The following is a 16,048-nucleotide window of genomic DNA, read 5'->3' as shown; positions in this document are numbered from 1 at the left end:
TCATTAATTCTGGGATGTTTGGAACAGATTGGAGAAAGGTGATTGATGGGGAAGCTGTGTCAGCTTGATACGGACTCATTTTCTCTTATATTGTCCTAGTCCCATAACTATACAGAGTCCTTTAGATAGACTGTGAGAAATCCTTTGGAGATAAAGGTGTCAGAGGGGGGCAGTCAGTATTTGGGAGGTAATTTCCTCCTTTCTCCCACTTTTTCCAAGTTGCATTATGAAACTAGGAGAGACCACTGGGAGGTCAGAAGGCACTTGTGCCCCTATGGTTGTGTCTGAGGCAGGCAGTCTCTTTCTGAAGTTCACCTGTCTGGAGATACTGAAATGTCCACAAGGCAGGGGGAGCATTGCTGTGGCTAGGGACAGTTACTTGAACTCTGCAGGGTATAAAAGGCAAAGGAGTGTCAGTAACTCCTTTGCCTGTTAGAACCTGCAGAACTCAAGTCTAGATTACCCATTGCTGAAGAACCAGAAACCTGGTTTCCAGGGTGCCTGGGATCATATGGAGGATTGTTCGTCCTGAGGTTCCCAGTGCAGGAATTGGGAGAATCCTGCTTTAGACTTGGACACCAGAGGGAGAGCACATCTAGGGTCAGGGAGACACAGTGGTCCCTAGTGGTAGATTACAGAAGAGATTTCTCTTATTTATGCTTTGATCTAAATGTGGACTCATTCTTTTTTTCCTCCAGAAGGTGCAGAAATCTTCATGTTTGTCCCTACAGACCCTCCTTACCCCATAGGGTCAGCTCTTGAATTCTTCTGCTCTTCTCAATCTTACCCACCTGCCCAGTCCACTTGGCTTATCAATAGAATCCTGGAGAACTCACACTGAAATGGTTAAAAGGTAGGCTGAGGGACAAATTTTCCAGCATGATCAATTTATTACTAAAGTATGAATTTACCAATAAACAGGACCTCATTAAGGCTAGGACAGAAAAGGGAGGAAGTTCTCTTTTTAAAGTTTTGGGAATTCCAGGACATAGGAAGGCTAAGCTCATAGATTGAAGAAAGCATCATCTCACCCCTAGATACTATGATTCTCCTACTCATCTATGTATAAAGTCTGGATCTGCCTCCATGGTATTATCTCTGACTTGGCTTCCAACTAGGTTTAATGGTATCCTATTTCCCTGTTGCCCCTTCATTTTTTCTCCCTGCCTTCTTGGACCTCAATCCCTTCTGTACCCATAGTACTCCCTCCTAGTTTCACAATATGGCCTGAGAAAGGTGAGAGGAAGAAGGAAATTACCTCCCAAATACTGACTGACCTCTTTTTCTTTTTTTCCTTATTTTAGGTTTTTGCAAGGCAAATGGGGTTAAGTGGCTTGCCCAAGGCCACACAACTAGGTAATTATTAAGTGTCTGAGACTGGATTTGAACCCAGGTACTCCTGACTCCAAGGCAGGTGCTTTATCCACTATGCCACCTAGCCGCCCCCTGACTGACCTCTCTCAGTAATCTTTATCTTCCAAGGATTTTCTGGGCTCATAGTCTACCTAAAAGACTGTATATAGGTATAGGGGCTTGGATAATATAAGAGAAAAATGATTAGATCAACTCCCCATCTCAATGGGGAAGCGAGTACCTGGTTTCCAAGAGGTAATCAAAAGTGATATTATAAAGGACAATGGTAGCCCCAGGGAAAAGGACCATCCTAGGGAACCAGTGCTAAAAATTAAGAATTTGGGAAAGAGAAGTAGACCAAGTCCCAGAAGTGGGTACAGAGCACAGAACATCCTGGTATGCCTCCCCAGTTCAGGGAGACAAATCAGAAGGGAAGAAAATAAGGGGAAGCATCATTTTACATTTTTGTGAGTGAAGAACAGGAAATAATTAAGGACCCAATGAGAACCACTCCCACTAGGACTACAAGCACAATGTGAGCAATGACTCCTCCAGAGAGTAGGGAAACATTACTCCCACCTGCGAACAGAAAAGAAAAAAAAAGTATCATGAGTGTTTTTGAGGGGTCCATAACATGAAATGTCTGATACTTGTACAGACTTAAAAAATACAGCTTAATAAATGGTGATCAGTGAAGCAGATTTTACCTTTGTTCCTCACAGCCTGAGAATATCCTTGATAAAGTCACATTTCTAGGTGTCTGGAAAATAATTAGGTCACCTCAATTTTGGATAAACACATCAAACTCTACATAGTCACTCTCTGAACTCATGATTTCCTTCCCACATTGTGCCTTTTTCTTTCTCTGTTGATGGTACCAATCATCTCCCAGTCACTCAGGTTTAAACTAGCAAACATCTTTGACCTCTCCTTCAAACTTCATTTTTAATCAATTCTTGTTATAGTCTTCCTAGTCTTTGGGTAGTTTTTGTGATTCTACTTGGACAGTATCTTAAATATTTCCCCCTCTTCTCAATGTCTATTCTAGATCCTCTCATCTCTTCTCTTCCAAATTGTGGAAATAGTTTTCTGGCCTCAGTTCCTGTCTCTGGCCTCTCACTTCTCTCATTTTCCTTCATACCACTTTGCCCATTTAATCTCCTTAAGACAGATTATCCCTGAAAAGCAATGCATTGGAATAAATATAGCTCTGGGTTTGGAATCTGGAGACCTGGATTAGTATCCTCACCTGGTTACTTGCTAACTGATGAACCTTGGACAAGTTTCCTCTCTTCTCAGGGCCATAAATCTATAAAATGGTGTAGTGTGGGCTAGTGATCTATCTCCATCATTCATCACAGTTTTAAATCCTGTGTGTTTACTGTTTCTCTACCTCACCACTACACAGGCCAAATTCAAGCCTCATTATTTTCCACCTGAGTTTTTCAATAGCCTCCATGCTTACATTACTGTCTCTAATCTTTCTTCCATTCCATATCCATCATCTTTGAATTATCATTGATAATAATTTTTACCATCTGTGACAGAATGGACTAAGGTTTGCAAATGAAAATGGAAACACTCTGGGTAAGAGGAATAATGACAAAACTGTATTTGACCTTCCAATTGTTTAGAATTAAGGCATTCAGTCTATAATTTTCCATTTTTTCTTCCAATGCCCTATACTGAATATAAGTTTTATTGCTTTGTGATTAGTATATGTTTTGATTTGCATTTGCTTGTGAGGTTTTTATGACCTTATTGCTTGATGAGTTTCTGTAAAAATGCAACACACAGCTGAGAAATATGTATACCTTTTTATTTCCCTATTCAAAAATCTTCAGACATCCAGTACTTCCTTTTTTTTATCTAATATTTGTCTGGGTCTGCAAAGTGCACATTAAGACCCTTTACTATTGCAGTTTTACTCTCAGAATTTGTTTAGCCTTTCCTTCAAATATTTAGATTTTTATATCATTTGAATATAATGAATATCATTATATTCATTGCCAAATAGGTGCAGTAATTAATTATATATGGAACCTTTCATCTTACTGTAGGCTCTCTGCTTATTTTTTAGTCAAGTTCACTTTTTAAACTTTTTTGAATTTATTTATCTTTTAATTTTTAAAAGTTTTGTTTCCCCCCCCCAGTCAAATGCAAAAACCAGTTTCAACATTCACTTTCAAAATCTTGAGCTACAAATTTTCTTCTTTCTTCTCATCCCATTCCCCCACATTGAAAAAGCAAGTTACTTGATATAGTATAGAAATATGTAGTCATGAAAAACATTATCACAATAGTTATATTTGTAAAAATAAGAATAAGCATTCCCTCCACAAAAGAAAGAAAGGGAATCCTCAAGAAAAATAAAGTAAAAAAAAAAAAGTCCATTTCAATCTGTACTCAATCACCATTAGTTCTGTCTTTGGAATGGATAGTATTCTTTATCATAAGTTCTTCAGTGTTCTCTTCGGTTCCAGCATTGCTCAGAAAAGGTAGCTAATTATCCTGCAGTAATGCTGTTACTTTGTACACAGCACATTTTCCGTTGCATCTGTTCTTGTAATTTTTTTTTTTACTAAGAGCATCCTGTTCATCATTCCTAAAACAGAACAGCGATTCATCTCAGTCACCATTATTTCTGCAGTCATTCCCCAGTAGATGGGCATCCCTTCAATTTCTAACTCTCTGTCACCAGAAAAGAGCTTATATAAATCTTCCAACACATAAAGGTTTCTTTCTTCTTGTATTTCATCTCTTCTGGAATATAAATCTAACAGTGGCACCACCAGGCCAAAGGATAGGCATAGTTTTATAGTCTTTTGGGCATATTTTCAAGTTGCTCTAAAGAATTATTGAATCAGAGTACATCAGCAGTGCATCACAGTATCAAATTCCCTACATTCTCTCCAATATTTGTTATTCTCTCCTTCTTTCCTATTAGACAATCCAATAGGATAAGGTAGAACTTAAGAATTGTTCCAACCTACATTTCTCCTATCAATAGTGAGTTAGGACATTTAAAAAATGATTTAAATAGATTGCTAATCTCATCTGAAAACTGTTCATAGCTCTTGGTTATTTATGAATTGGAGAATTTATCTAATTTTTTATAAATTTGCCTCAGTACTCTATATTTGAGAAATGGGGTCTTTATCAGAGAAACTCGTTTTTCTATTTTTTTCATAGTTACAATTGCTAACTGTATTTCCTCCATCCTATTCCCCACCCCATTTATTCTATTTTCTTTTAATTTCACCCTGTATCGCCTCAAAAATGTTTTGCATCTATGTTCTCCCACAATTTTTCTTCCCTTCTATCACCTACCCCCCCCCACATCCCTTTCTTCTAGGATAAGAGATTTCTATACCCAACTGAGTGTGTATGTTATTCCCTCTCTGAGACAATTTTGATGGGAGTAAGGTTCATTGATTCCCCCCTCACTTTCACCCCTCTTCCATTCCACTACAAAACTTTTCTTTGCTTTTTTTTGAAATAATTTAACCCATTCTAGCTCTCCTTTACTTTCCCTCCCCCATACATTCCTCTCTCATCCATTAATTCCATCTTTTTTTTTGGTCACTCCATCTTTTTCATAAATACCTTTAAATTCAAGTCCCACCATTACCTTGTCTATATATGTTCCTTCTAACTGCCCTAATAAATGAGAAAGTTCATATGAGTTATCAATATCATCTTCTCATGAAGGATTATAAGTAGTTCAGGATCATTATATAATTACGATTTGTCTTTCTTGCTTATCTTTTTTATGCTTCAGTTGAGTCTTATATTTGAAGATCTAATTTTGGGTTCAGCTCTGGTTGTTTTATCAGGAAAGTCTGAAAGTCCCTTATTTCTTTGAATGTCCATATTTTCCTCTGAAAGAGTATATTCAGTTTTGCTGGGTAGTTGATTCCTCGTTGTAATCCAAGGTCTTTTGCCATCAAAAATATGATATTCCAAGCCCTAAAATCCCTTTATGTAGAAGTTGCTAAATCTTGTGTTATCCTGGATGGGTTCCACAATAATTGAATTATTTTTCTGGCTGCTTGCAATATTTTGCCGTTGTCTTGGGAGTTCTGAAATTTGACCTGGAAGTTTTCATTTGGTAATTTTTTTTTTCAGAAGGTGATAAGTGGATTCTTTCCATTTCTAATTTATTTTCTGCTTCTAGAATATTGGAGCAGTTTTCCTTAATAATTTCTTGAAAAATGTTATTTAGGCTCTTATCTTTGGTTATAACTTCCAGGTGGTCCAATATTTTTTACATCATCTCTCCTAAATCTGTCTTCCAGAGCAATCGTGACCCAAATCTGAGTATGGGTAAAGCAGCAGAATTCAACTTACTGATCTCCCTACTGTTCATGGACTGAGAACTCTGTTTCTCTTTGCTGCGGAGGTCTGCTTGCACTGGAATCCATGCTCATGTGGTGTGGCAGAGTTTCCCTGCTGATCTTCCAAGATGTCCTTGGTAAACTCTGGGCTGAGAGGTCTGGAAACCAGCACCCCCTGCCACTGATTTATGTGTCCTGCTGTCTGTTTCTGGATGGTTGGGGTAGGTGTGCTCCAGTTTGGTGGGGGCTGCACTCTGAGTCCTTTCTAAGACCAGTGTAGCAGATCCTTCCTGTGGATCTTCCAAGTTGTTTTAAGCTGGAGAATTGTTTCACTTAACATTTTTGTAGGTCCTGCCACTTTAAAATTTGTTTAGAATAAATATTTAAAGATATTTGGAGTGGTTTGGGAGAGAGCTCCAGGAAGTTCCTCCCTTTACTCTACCATCTTGACTCCATCCCTCCCAAGTTCCCAAGTCCATTTTTGCTTTTATATTTTTCAGATCATGATTAATAGTGTATTTTCTTGGGTCTAACTGAATCATAGTAGATTTTGCTCTATTCTTTTATTTTAACTATGTAAATATTTAGATTTCTACTGTGTTCCTTACAGGCAACAGATTGTTTGGCTTTTGCCAAAGGGTAGCTGAGTGGCACAGCAGACAGATCCCTGGAAGTTATGACTCCTCTGCTAGCCTCTTCACAAGTAAGGTAATCTTTACATTTTCAGTTATAATAATCACTTGTGTGTTTCCCCCTTCTTGTTTTCTTACCCCTTTTCCTCACTTTGCTCCCTCTTTCCTCTCTGTAAAGAAGTGAAAGAGAACAATATTTGGAATTCTATTTCATAATATGTACAGTAGGATTATATTCAGTTTTGTTGGGTATGGCAAGTGTATATTTTTGCCTTTTCGATTATCAAATCTTAACATTTGCAAACTTCTATTTTTCATTTTTATTTATTTTTAATTTATTTTTTATTCTCATTTTGTACAAATGTTTTTTTACATTAATAAAATATTCTTGTTTACACTTAAACAAAATACCCCTTCTCCCCCATGAATATAGATAGACTTGCTTGGGCGAAAAGAGTAAAGGGGGGAGAAAAAGATTAAAATAAAAAAATAATAGTAATAATTGTAGGTATGGCCAGGTGGCGCAATGGATGAAGCATCAGCCTTGGAGCCACGAGCACCCGAGTCCACACCCAGCCTTGTAAACCCAACAATCGCCCAGCCATTTGACATGCAAGCCACCCGATCCCCACTGCCCTGCAAAAACCAAAAAAAAAAAAAAAAAAAAAAAAAGAAAGAAAGAAAGGAAAAAAAAGACCCAAAGTAAAATAAAATAGTAATAATAGTAAGGGTGGCTGGGTGGCAGACAGAGCATTGGCCCTTGAGCCAGGAGCACCTGGGTCCAAATCCGGCCCCAGACACCCAAAGATCACCCCGCTATGTGGCCCCAGGCAGGCCATCCAGCCCCACTTGCCCTGGACCCTCCCCCAAATAATAATAACAAAAAATGTGCTTGAGTCTTTGTTCCAACACCACCAACTCTGTCATGGGTGGAACACATTCTTTATGATAAGTCCATCACAAAAGTTACTTCCATATTTTTCCACCGTTGCCATTGCTAATCGCAACTCCCTCCTTTCTTATTTCTCCACTACCATGTACTCTATTTTCTCTCTCCTTTCACTCTGACTCTGCTGTAGGGTAGCTGAGTGGCACAGCAGACAGATCCCTGGTCCTGGGGCCAAGAAGCCCTGAGCCCCCATACCACCCCCTTAGGCCAGAATCCACCTGGCCCTGTGGTCCTGAGCAGGCCTTTCAATCCCAGCCCCTTGCAAGAAGTAGGAAAGAAAATGTGTTATATCTGGCCACTCTCCCCCCATGGTCCATCCTCTCCTCCTTTATTCACATCCCCACCCCTTCCCCCTGCTCCCTGCTCCTTCTTACTCCAGATGTCTATACCCCATTGAGTATATATGCTGTTTCCTCTCCTAGCCATCTCTGATGAGAGCAAAGGTTCCCTCATTCCCCCTTGCCTCCCCATTTCCATATCATTGCAATAGCTCATTGTAATAAAAAAAATCTTATGTGAAATTTGGATTATTGCCCCTCTCCTTTTTCTTTCTCCCATTCCATTTCCCTTTTTTTTCTATTGACTCTATTTTTACACCATATTTTATCTTCAAATTCAGCTTTCTCCTGTGCTTCAACTATAAAAGCTCTCTCTACCTGCTCTATTAACTGAGAAGGTTCATATGAGTATTATTGGTGTCATTTTTCTATGCAGGAATGCATGCAGTTCATCCTCATTAAGTCCCTCCTATTTCCCCCCTCTCCTCCAATCTCCATGCTTCACCTGAGTCCTGTATCTGAAGATCAAACCTTCTGTTCAGCTCTGGCCATTCCAAAAGGAACATTTAAAATTCCCCTGGTTCACTGAAAGTCCATCTTTTTTCCCTGGAAGAGGACATTCAGCCTTGCTGGGTAGTTCATTCTTGGCTGCATTCTAAGCTCTTTTGCCTTCTGGTATATTGTATTCCAAGCCCTACGAACTTCCAATGTAGCTGCTGCTAAGTCCTGTGTGATCCTGACTGCAGCTCCACGATATCTGAACTGTGTCCTTCTGGCTGCTTGTAATATTTTCTCTTTGACTTGGGAGTTCTGGAACTTGGCTATAATATTCCTAGGGGTTGGTTTTTTGGGATCTCTTTTTTGGGGGGATTGGTAGATTCTCTCCATTTCTATTTTGCCCTCTGCTTCTAGAATATCAGGGCAATTTTCCTGTAGTAATTCTTTGAAAATGATGTCAAGGCTCTTTTCCTGATCATGACTTTCAGGTATTCCAATAATTTTAAAATTATCTTTCCTAAGTCTGTTTTCCATATCAGTTGTTTTTTCAATGAGATATTTCACATTTTCTTCTAATTTTTCATTTTTTTTTGTTTTGGAGTATTGATTCCTGATTTCTGTTAAATTCATCAATCTCCCTGAATTCTATTCTTTGTCTGAAGGATGTGTTCTCCTCAGAGAGTTTTCTTATCTCTTTTTCCATCTGGACAATTTTGCTTTTTAAAGCATTCTTCTCCTCAATAACTTTTTGAACTGTTTTATCCATTTGACCTAAGCTGGTTTCTAGCATGCTATTTTCTTCAGCATTTTTTTGGATTTCCTTGACTAAGCTGCTGACTTCATTGTCATGTTTTTCCTGCATCTCTCTCCTTTCTTTTCCCAGTTTTTCTTTCAACTCCCTCATTTGATTTTCAAAGTCTTTTTTGAGCTCTGTCATAGCCTGAGCCCAATTTCTGTTTTTCTTGGAGTCTTTAGATGCAGGAGCTTGTGCTTCCTCATCTTCAGACTGAGTATTTTGATCCTTCTTGGGCTCATTTGCAAACTATTTCTCAATAGTCTTCCTTTTGTTTCTTTGCTTGCTCATTTTCCCAGCCTGGGCCTGGTTTGGGGGTGCTTCCTGAGCTTTTTAGGAGTCTTAAGCCTAAGATTATTTGGGCCAAGGGGGGAATTGCAAAGAGTCCTTCTAGCTGATTTAAACTTCAGATGTTCCCTGGGGTTAATCACCCCTGGAGTGCTCCTGGGACTTCCAGTTGTCTAGATGACTATGTACAAGGTGGCCAAGACATTCTAGTACATAAGGACCCAGAGCACCAGGTCCTCAGTAAGCTCAGATGGGAGAGAAGGGAGAAGTCCTTTTGTTGTCTGTATCTTTGTGGTCTCAGCAGTGAGGGACCTCTGAGCTCTCAGGGTCACTGTGATTGATAACCCAGGTCTGGATTTGGGGGTTCTCATCTCCTTGAGTTCCTTCTTGTGGGAATGAATCATGTTCTGCTTTCTCCCTGCTCCCTGGGTAAGGAACTTTGAGGAGTCTCTCACCCTCAACATAGGGAGGGTATAGGAACAGCTGCATTACCCACAGGAAGACCATCAATAATCATACACTGTTAGGTTTCCTCTGGATGTTGCTATCATGCCTCTAGAGTCAATAATTTGTACAATGTAGAGATCAGTGTCAGTGAGGGTGAGGTTGGGGTTCAGCAGGGAGCCATTGAGGAGCACCTTCTGTGGGATATCTGCAGGGGTCTGTATTCTAGTAGGAACATGGTAGGTAACCAGTCTGTTGTAGGACTGTATTGTCTTTCTGTACCAATTATAGCTGAAAGGGTCCCCTGAGAAGTCCTGGACGTCCAAGGTGACACTGCTGTCCACGGTGCCACAGGGAGGCTTTGGCACAACACTGATGGAATCACTTTGAGTAGATGTTGGGTGGAAGTAGCAGCTGAGGATGGAAGCTGAGAGGGGAGGAAGGAGGCAGAGGTCAATGGAGTCCCCCTGCCCTCCCAAGAGGCCCAAGTCCTTGAGCTATCCCCAAGATGAGGGTGGAGGCTGCTAAACCTGCCCCGTGGTCTGCTATGGGCTTAAAGAGAAATGTCTGAAGGGAGGAAATTTCCTACTAAACTCTGAGGCATTTAAAAGCTGACAAATTTTGACACTTAAACAGCCTTAGGAGGAAAGTGGTGTTCCAGGTAAACCCAGATTAAGAGGGGTAAGTGACCTGTTCATGGTCACACAGCTGGTAAACCTTAGAAGTAGCATCCACACCCAGGTCTCCTCTAACTGTAAAGACTCCCTTATCCTCTTCATAGGTCACTCAGCTCTAGGTCTGGGTGTTGTCCTGAGTCTCTGGGTAGGAATCAAACCCTACTATGCTGCTGTTTACCTCATTGCCCTTGGATCAGGGAAGACTCTTCTGGCCAAGTCTACAGAGATTATCTCTGGGACTGATCTTTTTCCTCCTCATCCTTGCATTCATTCTCTTGTCTACATCTGGGCTCAAATCCCCCCAATTCTTCTGCTTCCCTGGGCCCCAGCACAACTTGTGTGTCACCTGTGACCAGCAGTCTCTTGCAGGGACTGTCCCCCACTATGAGTAGCTTCTGAGGGGCTCTTCATCATTCCTTGTGCTGATTCACTTTTCTATGCCTGGGTCAGACTCCCCTATCTCCCTCTCCTTCCCTGGGTCCCCCTAGGAGAGCTGTGTCTCACCTGTGATCAGGAGCCCCTTCCAGGGGCTTCCTCTCCTTTGAGAAGGTCTTGAGGGGCTCTTCATCATTCCTTGCTCCCCACTGCATGTGACCTTTATCTCTGCCTTCCCCTCCTGAGTTTGGCCTTCCCTCTCCAGAGTCCACGTGCCGACCCTGCTGGTGTCCAGACCAAGGCTGTGCCTCTCTACAGCCCAGACCTGCCTCTGCTCTGTCTCCTCCTTCTTAACAGGACTAAGATCTTGTTCTCTTTCTTTCTGCCACTACTTCCCTTCCCCTCTCCCACCACTACTTCCTTCCTGTCCCTTGCAGTCTGCTATTTTCTTTTGTGGCCTGGAGGCATAAGATTCAAATACTGGTTTTCTGTCCACAAATTCTGCTTCAGGTCTAGAGCACGCTCAGTTATGGGTGTATATGTCTAGGGTAAGACATATCTCATTCCTCTCTTTATGCAGAAGGTATCAGTGGGTATCCTGGTTGGACAAGACTGGGGCTATGGAGGCATATGTTGAAGGATCATTGAGGGTAACTTTGTGATTCTTCCCTCTGACTCCTTCCTCTTCCCTCTGCTCTGGATTCCTGTGTGTTCTTTTATTTATCCAGAAAACTGAGGTTCCTATTCTAAGGACCAGGAGCATTACTCTACAGAAGTTTTCTTGGCCAAACTCCAGGCAGAGCGGGCAATTCCTTTCTTCTCCAGTTCATTTAATAGATGGGGAAGCCAAGGAAAACAGGGCTAAGTGACTCACCTAAGGTGACAGCTAAGAAGTATCTGAGGTCATGCTTGAACTCAGATCCTTCTATCTCTAGGCTCCGGAGTCTTCCATGCACTACCTAGTTAACACACTTCATCTTGAAGCCTTCTTCAACAAGTCTTTTTCTATAAACCCATGCATAGCCTTTGACCAAGTGATACCACTACAGCATATATGGCATACCCAAAGAGATTATTTAAAAAATGAAATCAACCTCTATAAACAAAAACAGTAATTGCAAGTCTTTTAATGGCTGCTGCCACTGCTCTGCCAAGTCTTCCCTTTGGAGCAGTGGGCAGCAATGTCATCTTCTCTAGAGACGCTCTGAGCTATAATTGGTACAGAAAGACAACAGAGCCCTCTGATAGATTGGTTGCCTACTATATTCTTTCTGTAAGGAGACACCAGTGGATAACCAGGAGGGGTGCTCCCCAATGAGCACATTTTCAAGCCACACTAACACAGATGACTAAATTGTGCAAACTAGTGATTCTGAAAGTGTGGTAGGTGTAATGACAGGAGGACATTTAGCCATGTATGGTAAGTGCGGGATTTTCTGTGAGTCAGCCATGCAGTCACACCAGGACTGATCACCCTCTGTCTGAGATGAGAGGCTTTTCCTAATTTCCTTATTCAGGGAGGAGGAAAAAAATTAGAATATAACTCACCTCCCACTGGAAATGCCTGAAAAGAAGAGACTCTCCACATCTAGTCCTGGGTTATCAGTCCTGGTGACCACATGAGAGTTCAGAGGTCCCTAACTGCTGAAGCCCCAAAGATACAGACAGCAAAAGAGCTTCTCTCTTCTCTCCCATCGGGGCTCACTGAGGACCTGGTGCTCTGTGACCTTATGTCTTAGAATGTCTTGACTACCCTGTATACACTCACCCAGACAACTGGCAGCACCAGGAGCATTCTAGGGGTATTTGGTTCCAGGGAATATCTGAGGATCTAAATTAGGAAAAATGTGGGTTGAGAAATGTGGCACTACCTCAAATTTTCACAGGGATTCTTTATAATCCTTCCTACATATCCATCACTGGGTGGGCTAAGCCAGGAGTCCATTATAGGTTTCTGATTAATTTTGAGAAGTCTGAGGACAGGAGAGACAAAGAGGCCTGGTGGAGGAGACTAACCTATTATTTATCTCATATAGTCTTAAGTCTAGATAGAATCATTTGGAGAGACTGTTAGCCCAGGAATCCTTGGGAAATAAAGGTAATTGGAGGTGGGAACAGTGATTGGTTGAGAGGTAGCTTCCATCTTCCCATATTTCCCAGACCATACTATGAAATAAGGATAGTCCACTAAGGGCTCACAATGGCACTTGGTTCCTTCCAGGGGTTACCAGAGGCAATCAAACTATTACAGAAATTCACCTACTATATGACATTTAAAAATCTCTGAGGCAGGGGAGCATTGCTGGTAGTGGGGGGTGGGGACAATGGGCCCAGCTTAGCTTAAGTCCAGACTATCCATTCACCAAGAGACAGAATCCTGACTGCCTGGGTGTTTGGGAACATGTAGATGTCTGTTCATGCTGAGCCTCCCACTGTAGACATGGACATCAGAGGGTGGTCACATTTAGGGTCAGAGAGGCATAGTAGTCCATGGTTATGGGTTATAGAAATAGGAGATTTCCCTTCTCTCTGCCATAATCTAAATGTGACCCCATTCTCTTTGCTCCAGATGATGCAGATACCCTCATGATTCTTTCCACAGACCCTCTTTTCCCGATACAGTCAATTCTTGAATTGTTCTGCTCTCCTGTCTGCCTACTCAGCTTATTAACAGGATCTTGGTGAGTTCCACACCAAAATGGTTAGTAGGTAGACTGAGGCATGCAATTTTCTGTATTATTAATTTTTTAGTCAATGGTGAATTTACTGATAAATAGATCGTACTTTCCCCAGCAAAGCTAAGATCTCACAATGTGTATGGAGGGGGGTTGTTCTCATTTATAATTTTTGGGAATCTATGATATAGGAAAACTTAAATTAGATGAAAAACCTTTCTTTGGTTTCAAAACTGGGATTGAGAACAATCAACCAACCCCTCCTTCTCTCCTGGGACTAAAAAATGTCCATTGCTTAAAACCAGCTGCATCTAACAAGGAAAGACATAATAAATGAGAATTCTTTGGATAACAAACCCGATATCCTTGAAGATTAACTTGGTGGTATAAAGATGCTAGACCAGATGACCTGGTGTCCACCTGAATCCTTCAAGCATAATAGATTTCCTTGAGACAAGAGTAGAACAATGATTAACAGGAGAACTGGATTTCTAAACAACTCATTCCATGATATTTGAATTTCTGAACTAAGATTAGAGACAGAAAAATAAATCAACGCTTAGATGTGGGGACAAAATTAGTTAATTGTAAATGGAATCAGTTAAAAAAAAGACAGTCAATATGAATATTTCAAGACCATAATGTATCTCTGAATCACACTGGAATCTATCCCTGACTTGCATCTAACTCAGTGTCTCAAAGACATCAATATCACAATCTCTGGTGGGTAGCTTCACCAGGCCATCAGCTTTGTGTTGTGCTCTCCCCTTCTCTGAGATGAAAGAGAGAAAGATTACTGACATCCTACCCTCCTGGGTCCCATGGTGCTATGTGTTGCGATGAACAAAATTCAGAATCATGAAACTTGAATGAGGATCCTGACTCTGATACCTGTGCCAACCTGGGTGTCCTTCATCCTTTCTGAGACTCTGATGCTGCCTTTGGGTCATTGGATAATCCTTCCCTGCTCATGGGTGATTGCTTCTTGTCCTTCATTATCAAAGAAGACCAAAGTGACATCACTCAGCCAGAGACAAATTGCATTGTGTCCGACTGTGGCTGACCAATATGAATTTGGATAGGTCAGGGACAAATAGTCCATGTAAACACTGGGATGTTAACTCTAAACTTTCATATCTCATGTGTCCTTTGAGCTGCTTCAATTCTTCCCTTCTCATAGAATGCAGCATCTTCACTGACAAGGGCATGCCATGCTGGGTGGTCCTATGCCATGCCTCACATACTGTACAATCAATTCTGAAGTTCTTTAGAGAGACCTTGCCCTGCATAAAATATTCTTTTTGATTAGTGTCCATTTGGCATTTTACCAATGTGGTCAGCCCATCATAGTTATACGCTGTATTAATGTTTGAATACTTGGTGATTTAACTTAAAAACGAACTTCTGTGTCTGGTATCTTCTCTGCTGAATTTGTCTAAGATAATTAAAATGGAAATTATTCAGTTTCTTGATATAACTTCCACAGATGTTGTTTCTGATAGAGGATTCACTTCTAAACTAAAGAGAACCAAACTAAGTTAAAAAACAAAACAGCAGGGCAATAATCCAGATCTTAGAAAAAGCAAAAGCAAAATTGGATCTAATTAACGATGGAAGGAGAAAGACATTCTGAAGCTAAGATTAATTTATAGTTGTATTTGTGAAATTTTGTGAAATACTCCTTAGAATATTCATTAATTGGGGAATTGCTGAATAAGCTATGGAATATGAATGCCATTCATACTATTGGAATACCATTGTTTTGTAAGAAAACATGAGCAGAGGCAGTTGGGGGTGGGGTACAGAATCAGTTTTAATCCTTGATCCTTAGGGTAATCTTCAGATGTTTATCAGTGGTGACCAAGTCCAGCAGCTTTATGAATTCTTACAGAACAATAATACTTCATAACATTTAGATAACCAGGACTTGTTTAATCATTCCTCAATTGATGGGCATCCCCTCAATTTCTAAATCTTTGCTCCTACATAAACATTTTTTGTACTTGGTGTCTTTTCCTCTTTTTTTTAACAATCCTTTTGGTATACAGACCTTGTCGTGTCATTCCTGGATCAAAGGATAGGCATAGTTTAATTGCTCTTTTCAAAGTGTTTCCCAGAATTATTGGATCAGTTTGCAACACCACCAACACTGAATTTTCACCATTGATCATTTACTTTTTTTGTAATTTTAGACATTTAGATAAATGTGAGTTATTTTAATTTGTATTTTTCTAATCAATGAGGATTTGGATCATTTTTAAAATATGCCTATCGTTTCAATTTGTTCATCTGAAAATTGGCAGTTCAAATCCATTGACCATCTATCCATTGGAGAATGACTTTATTCTTTCCTCATTTCTTCTAATCTTGGTTCCATTGGTTTTATTTGTGCAAACTTTTTAATTTAACGTGGTCAAAATTATCAGCTCTGCAATTTATTATGTTCTCTATCTTTTCTTTGGTCACAAGCTTCTCCAGATTCCATCTATCTGACAGATTATTCCTTGCTTTCCTAATTGACTAATGATATCACTCTTTATGTCTAATTCCTGTGCCAATTTCAACGTTATCTTGGTATAGGATGTGAGATGGTGGCTTATGACTAATTTCTGTCATTTTTAGTTTCCAGTTTCCCTAGAAGTTTTTGTCAAATTGTGAGTTTTTATCCCAGAAACTAGTCTTTGGGTTTATCAAATAGTAGATTACTATATCATTTACCATTGTTTCTTTTGTGCCTAATCTATTCCAC

At 40.3% G+C, this 16,048-nt stretch overlaps 1 protein-coding gene across 1 annotated transcript; it reads right to left on the bottom strand.

The window, feature by feature from the left end:
• Nucleotides 1–8,283: 8,283 nt before the first annotated feature.
• On the bottom strand, nt 8,284–10,965 carry LOC141509660 (cell adhesion molecule CEACAM8-like). Its single transcript, XM_074219362.1, has 2 exons — nt 10,754–10,965; nt 8,284–9,999 (listed from the first exon to the last, which is right to left on the bottom strand). The coding sequence occupies exons 1-2, from the start codon at nt 10,818–10,820 to the stop codon at nt 9,635–9,637; spliced, it is 432 nt and encodes a 143-aa protein (XP_074075463.1). The 5' UTR covers nt 10,821–10,965; the 3' UTR covers nt 8,284–9,634.
• Nucleotides 10,966–16,048: the final 5,083 nt, after the last annotated feature.

Source organism: Macrotis lagotis, chromosome 1, assembly GCF_037893015.1.
Source record: "Macrotis lagotis isolate mMagLag1 chromosome 1, bilby.v1.9.chrom.fasta, whole genome shotgun sequence".
Classification (NCBI taxonomy): Eukaryota; Metazoa; Chordata; class Mammalia; order Peramelemorphia; family Peramelidae; genus Macrotis; species Macrotis lagotis.
This window is presented reverse-complemented; position numbering and strand designations above follow the sequence as displayed.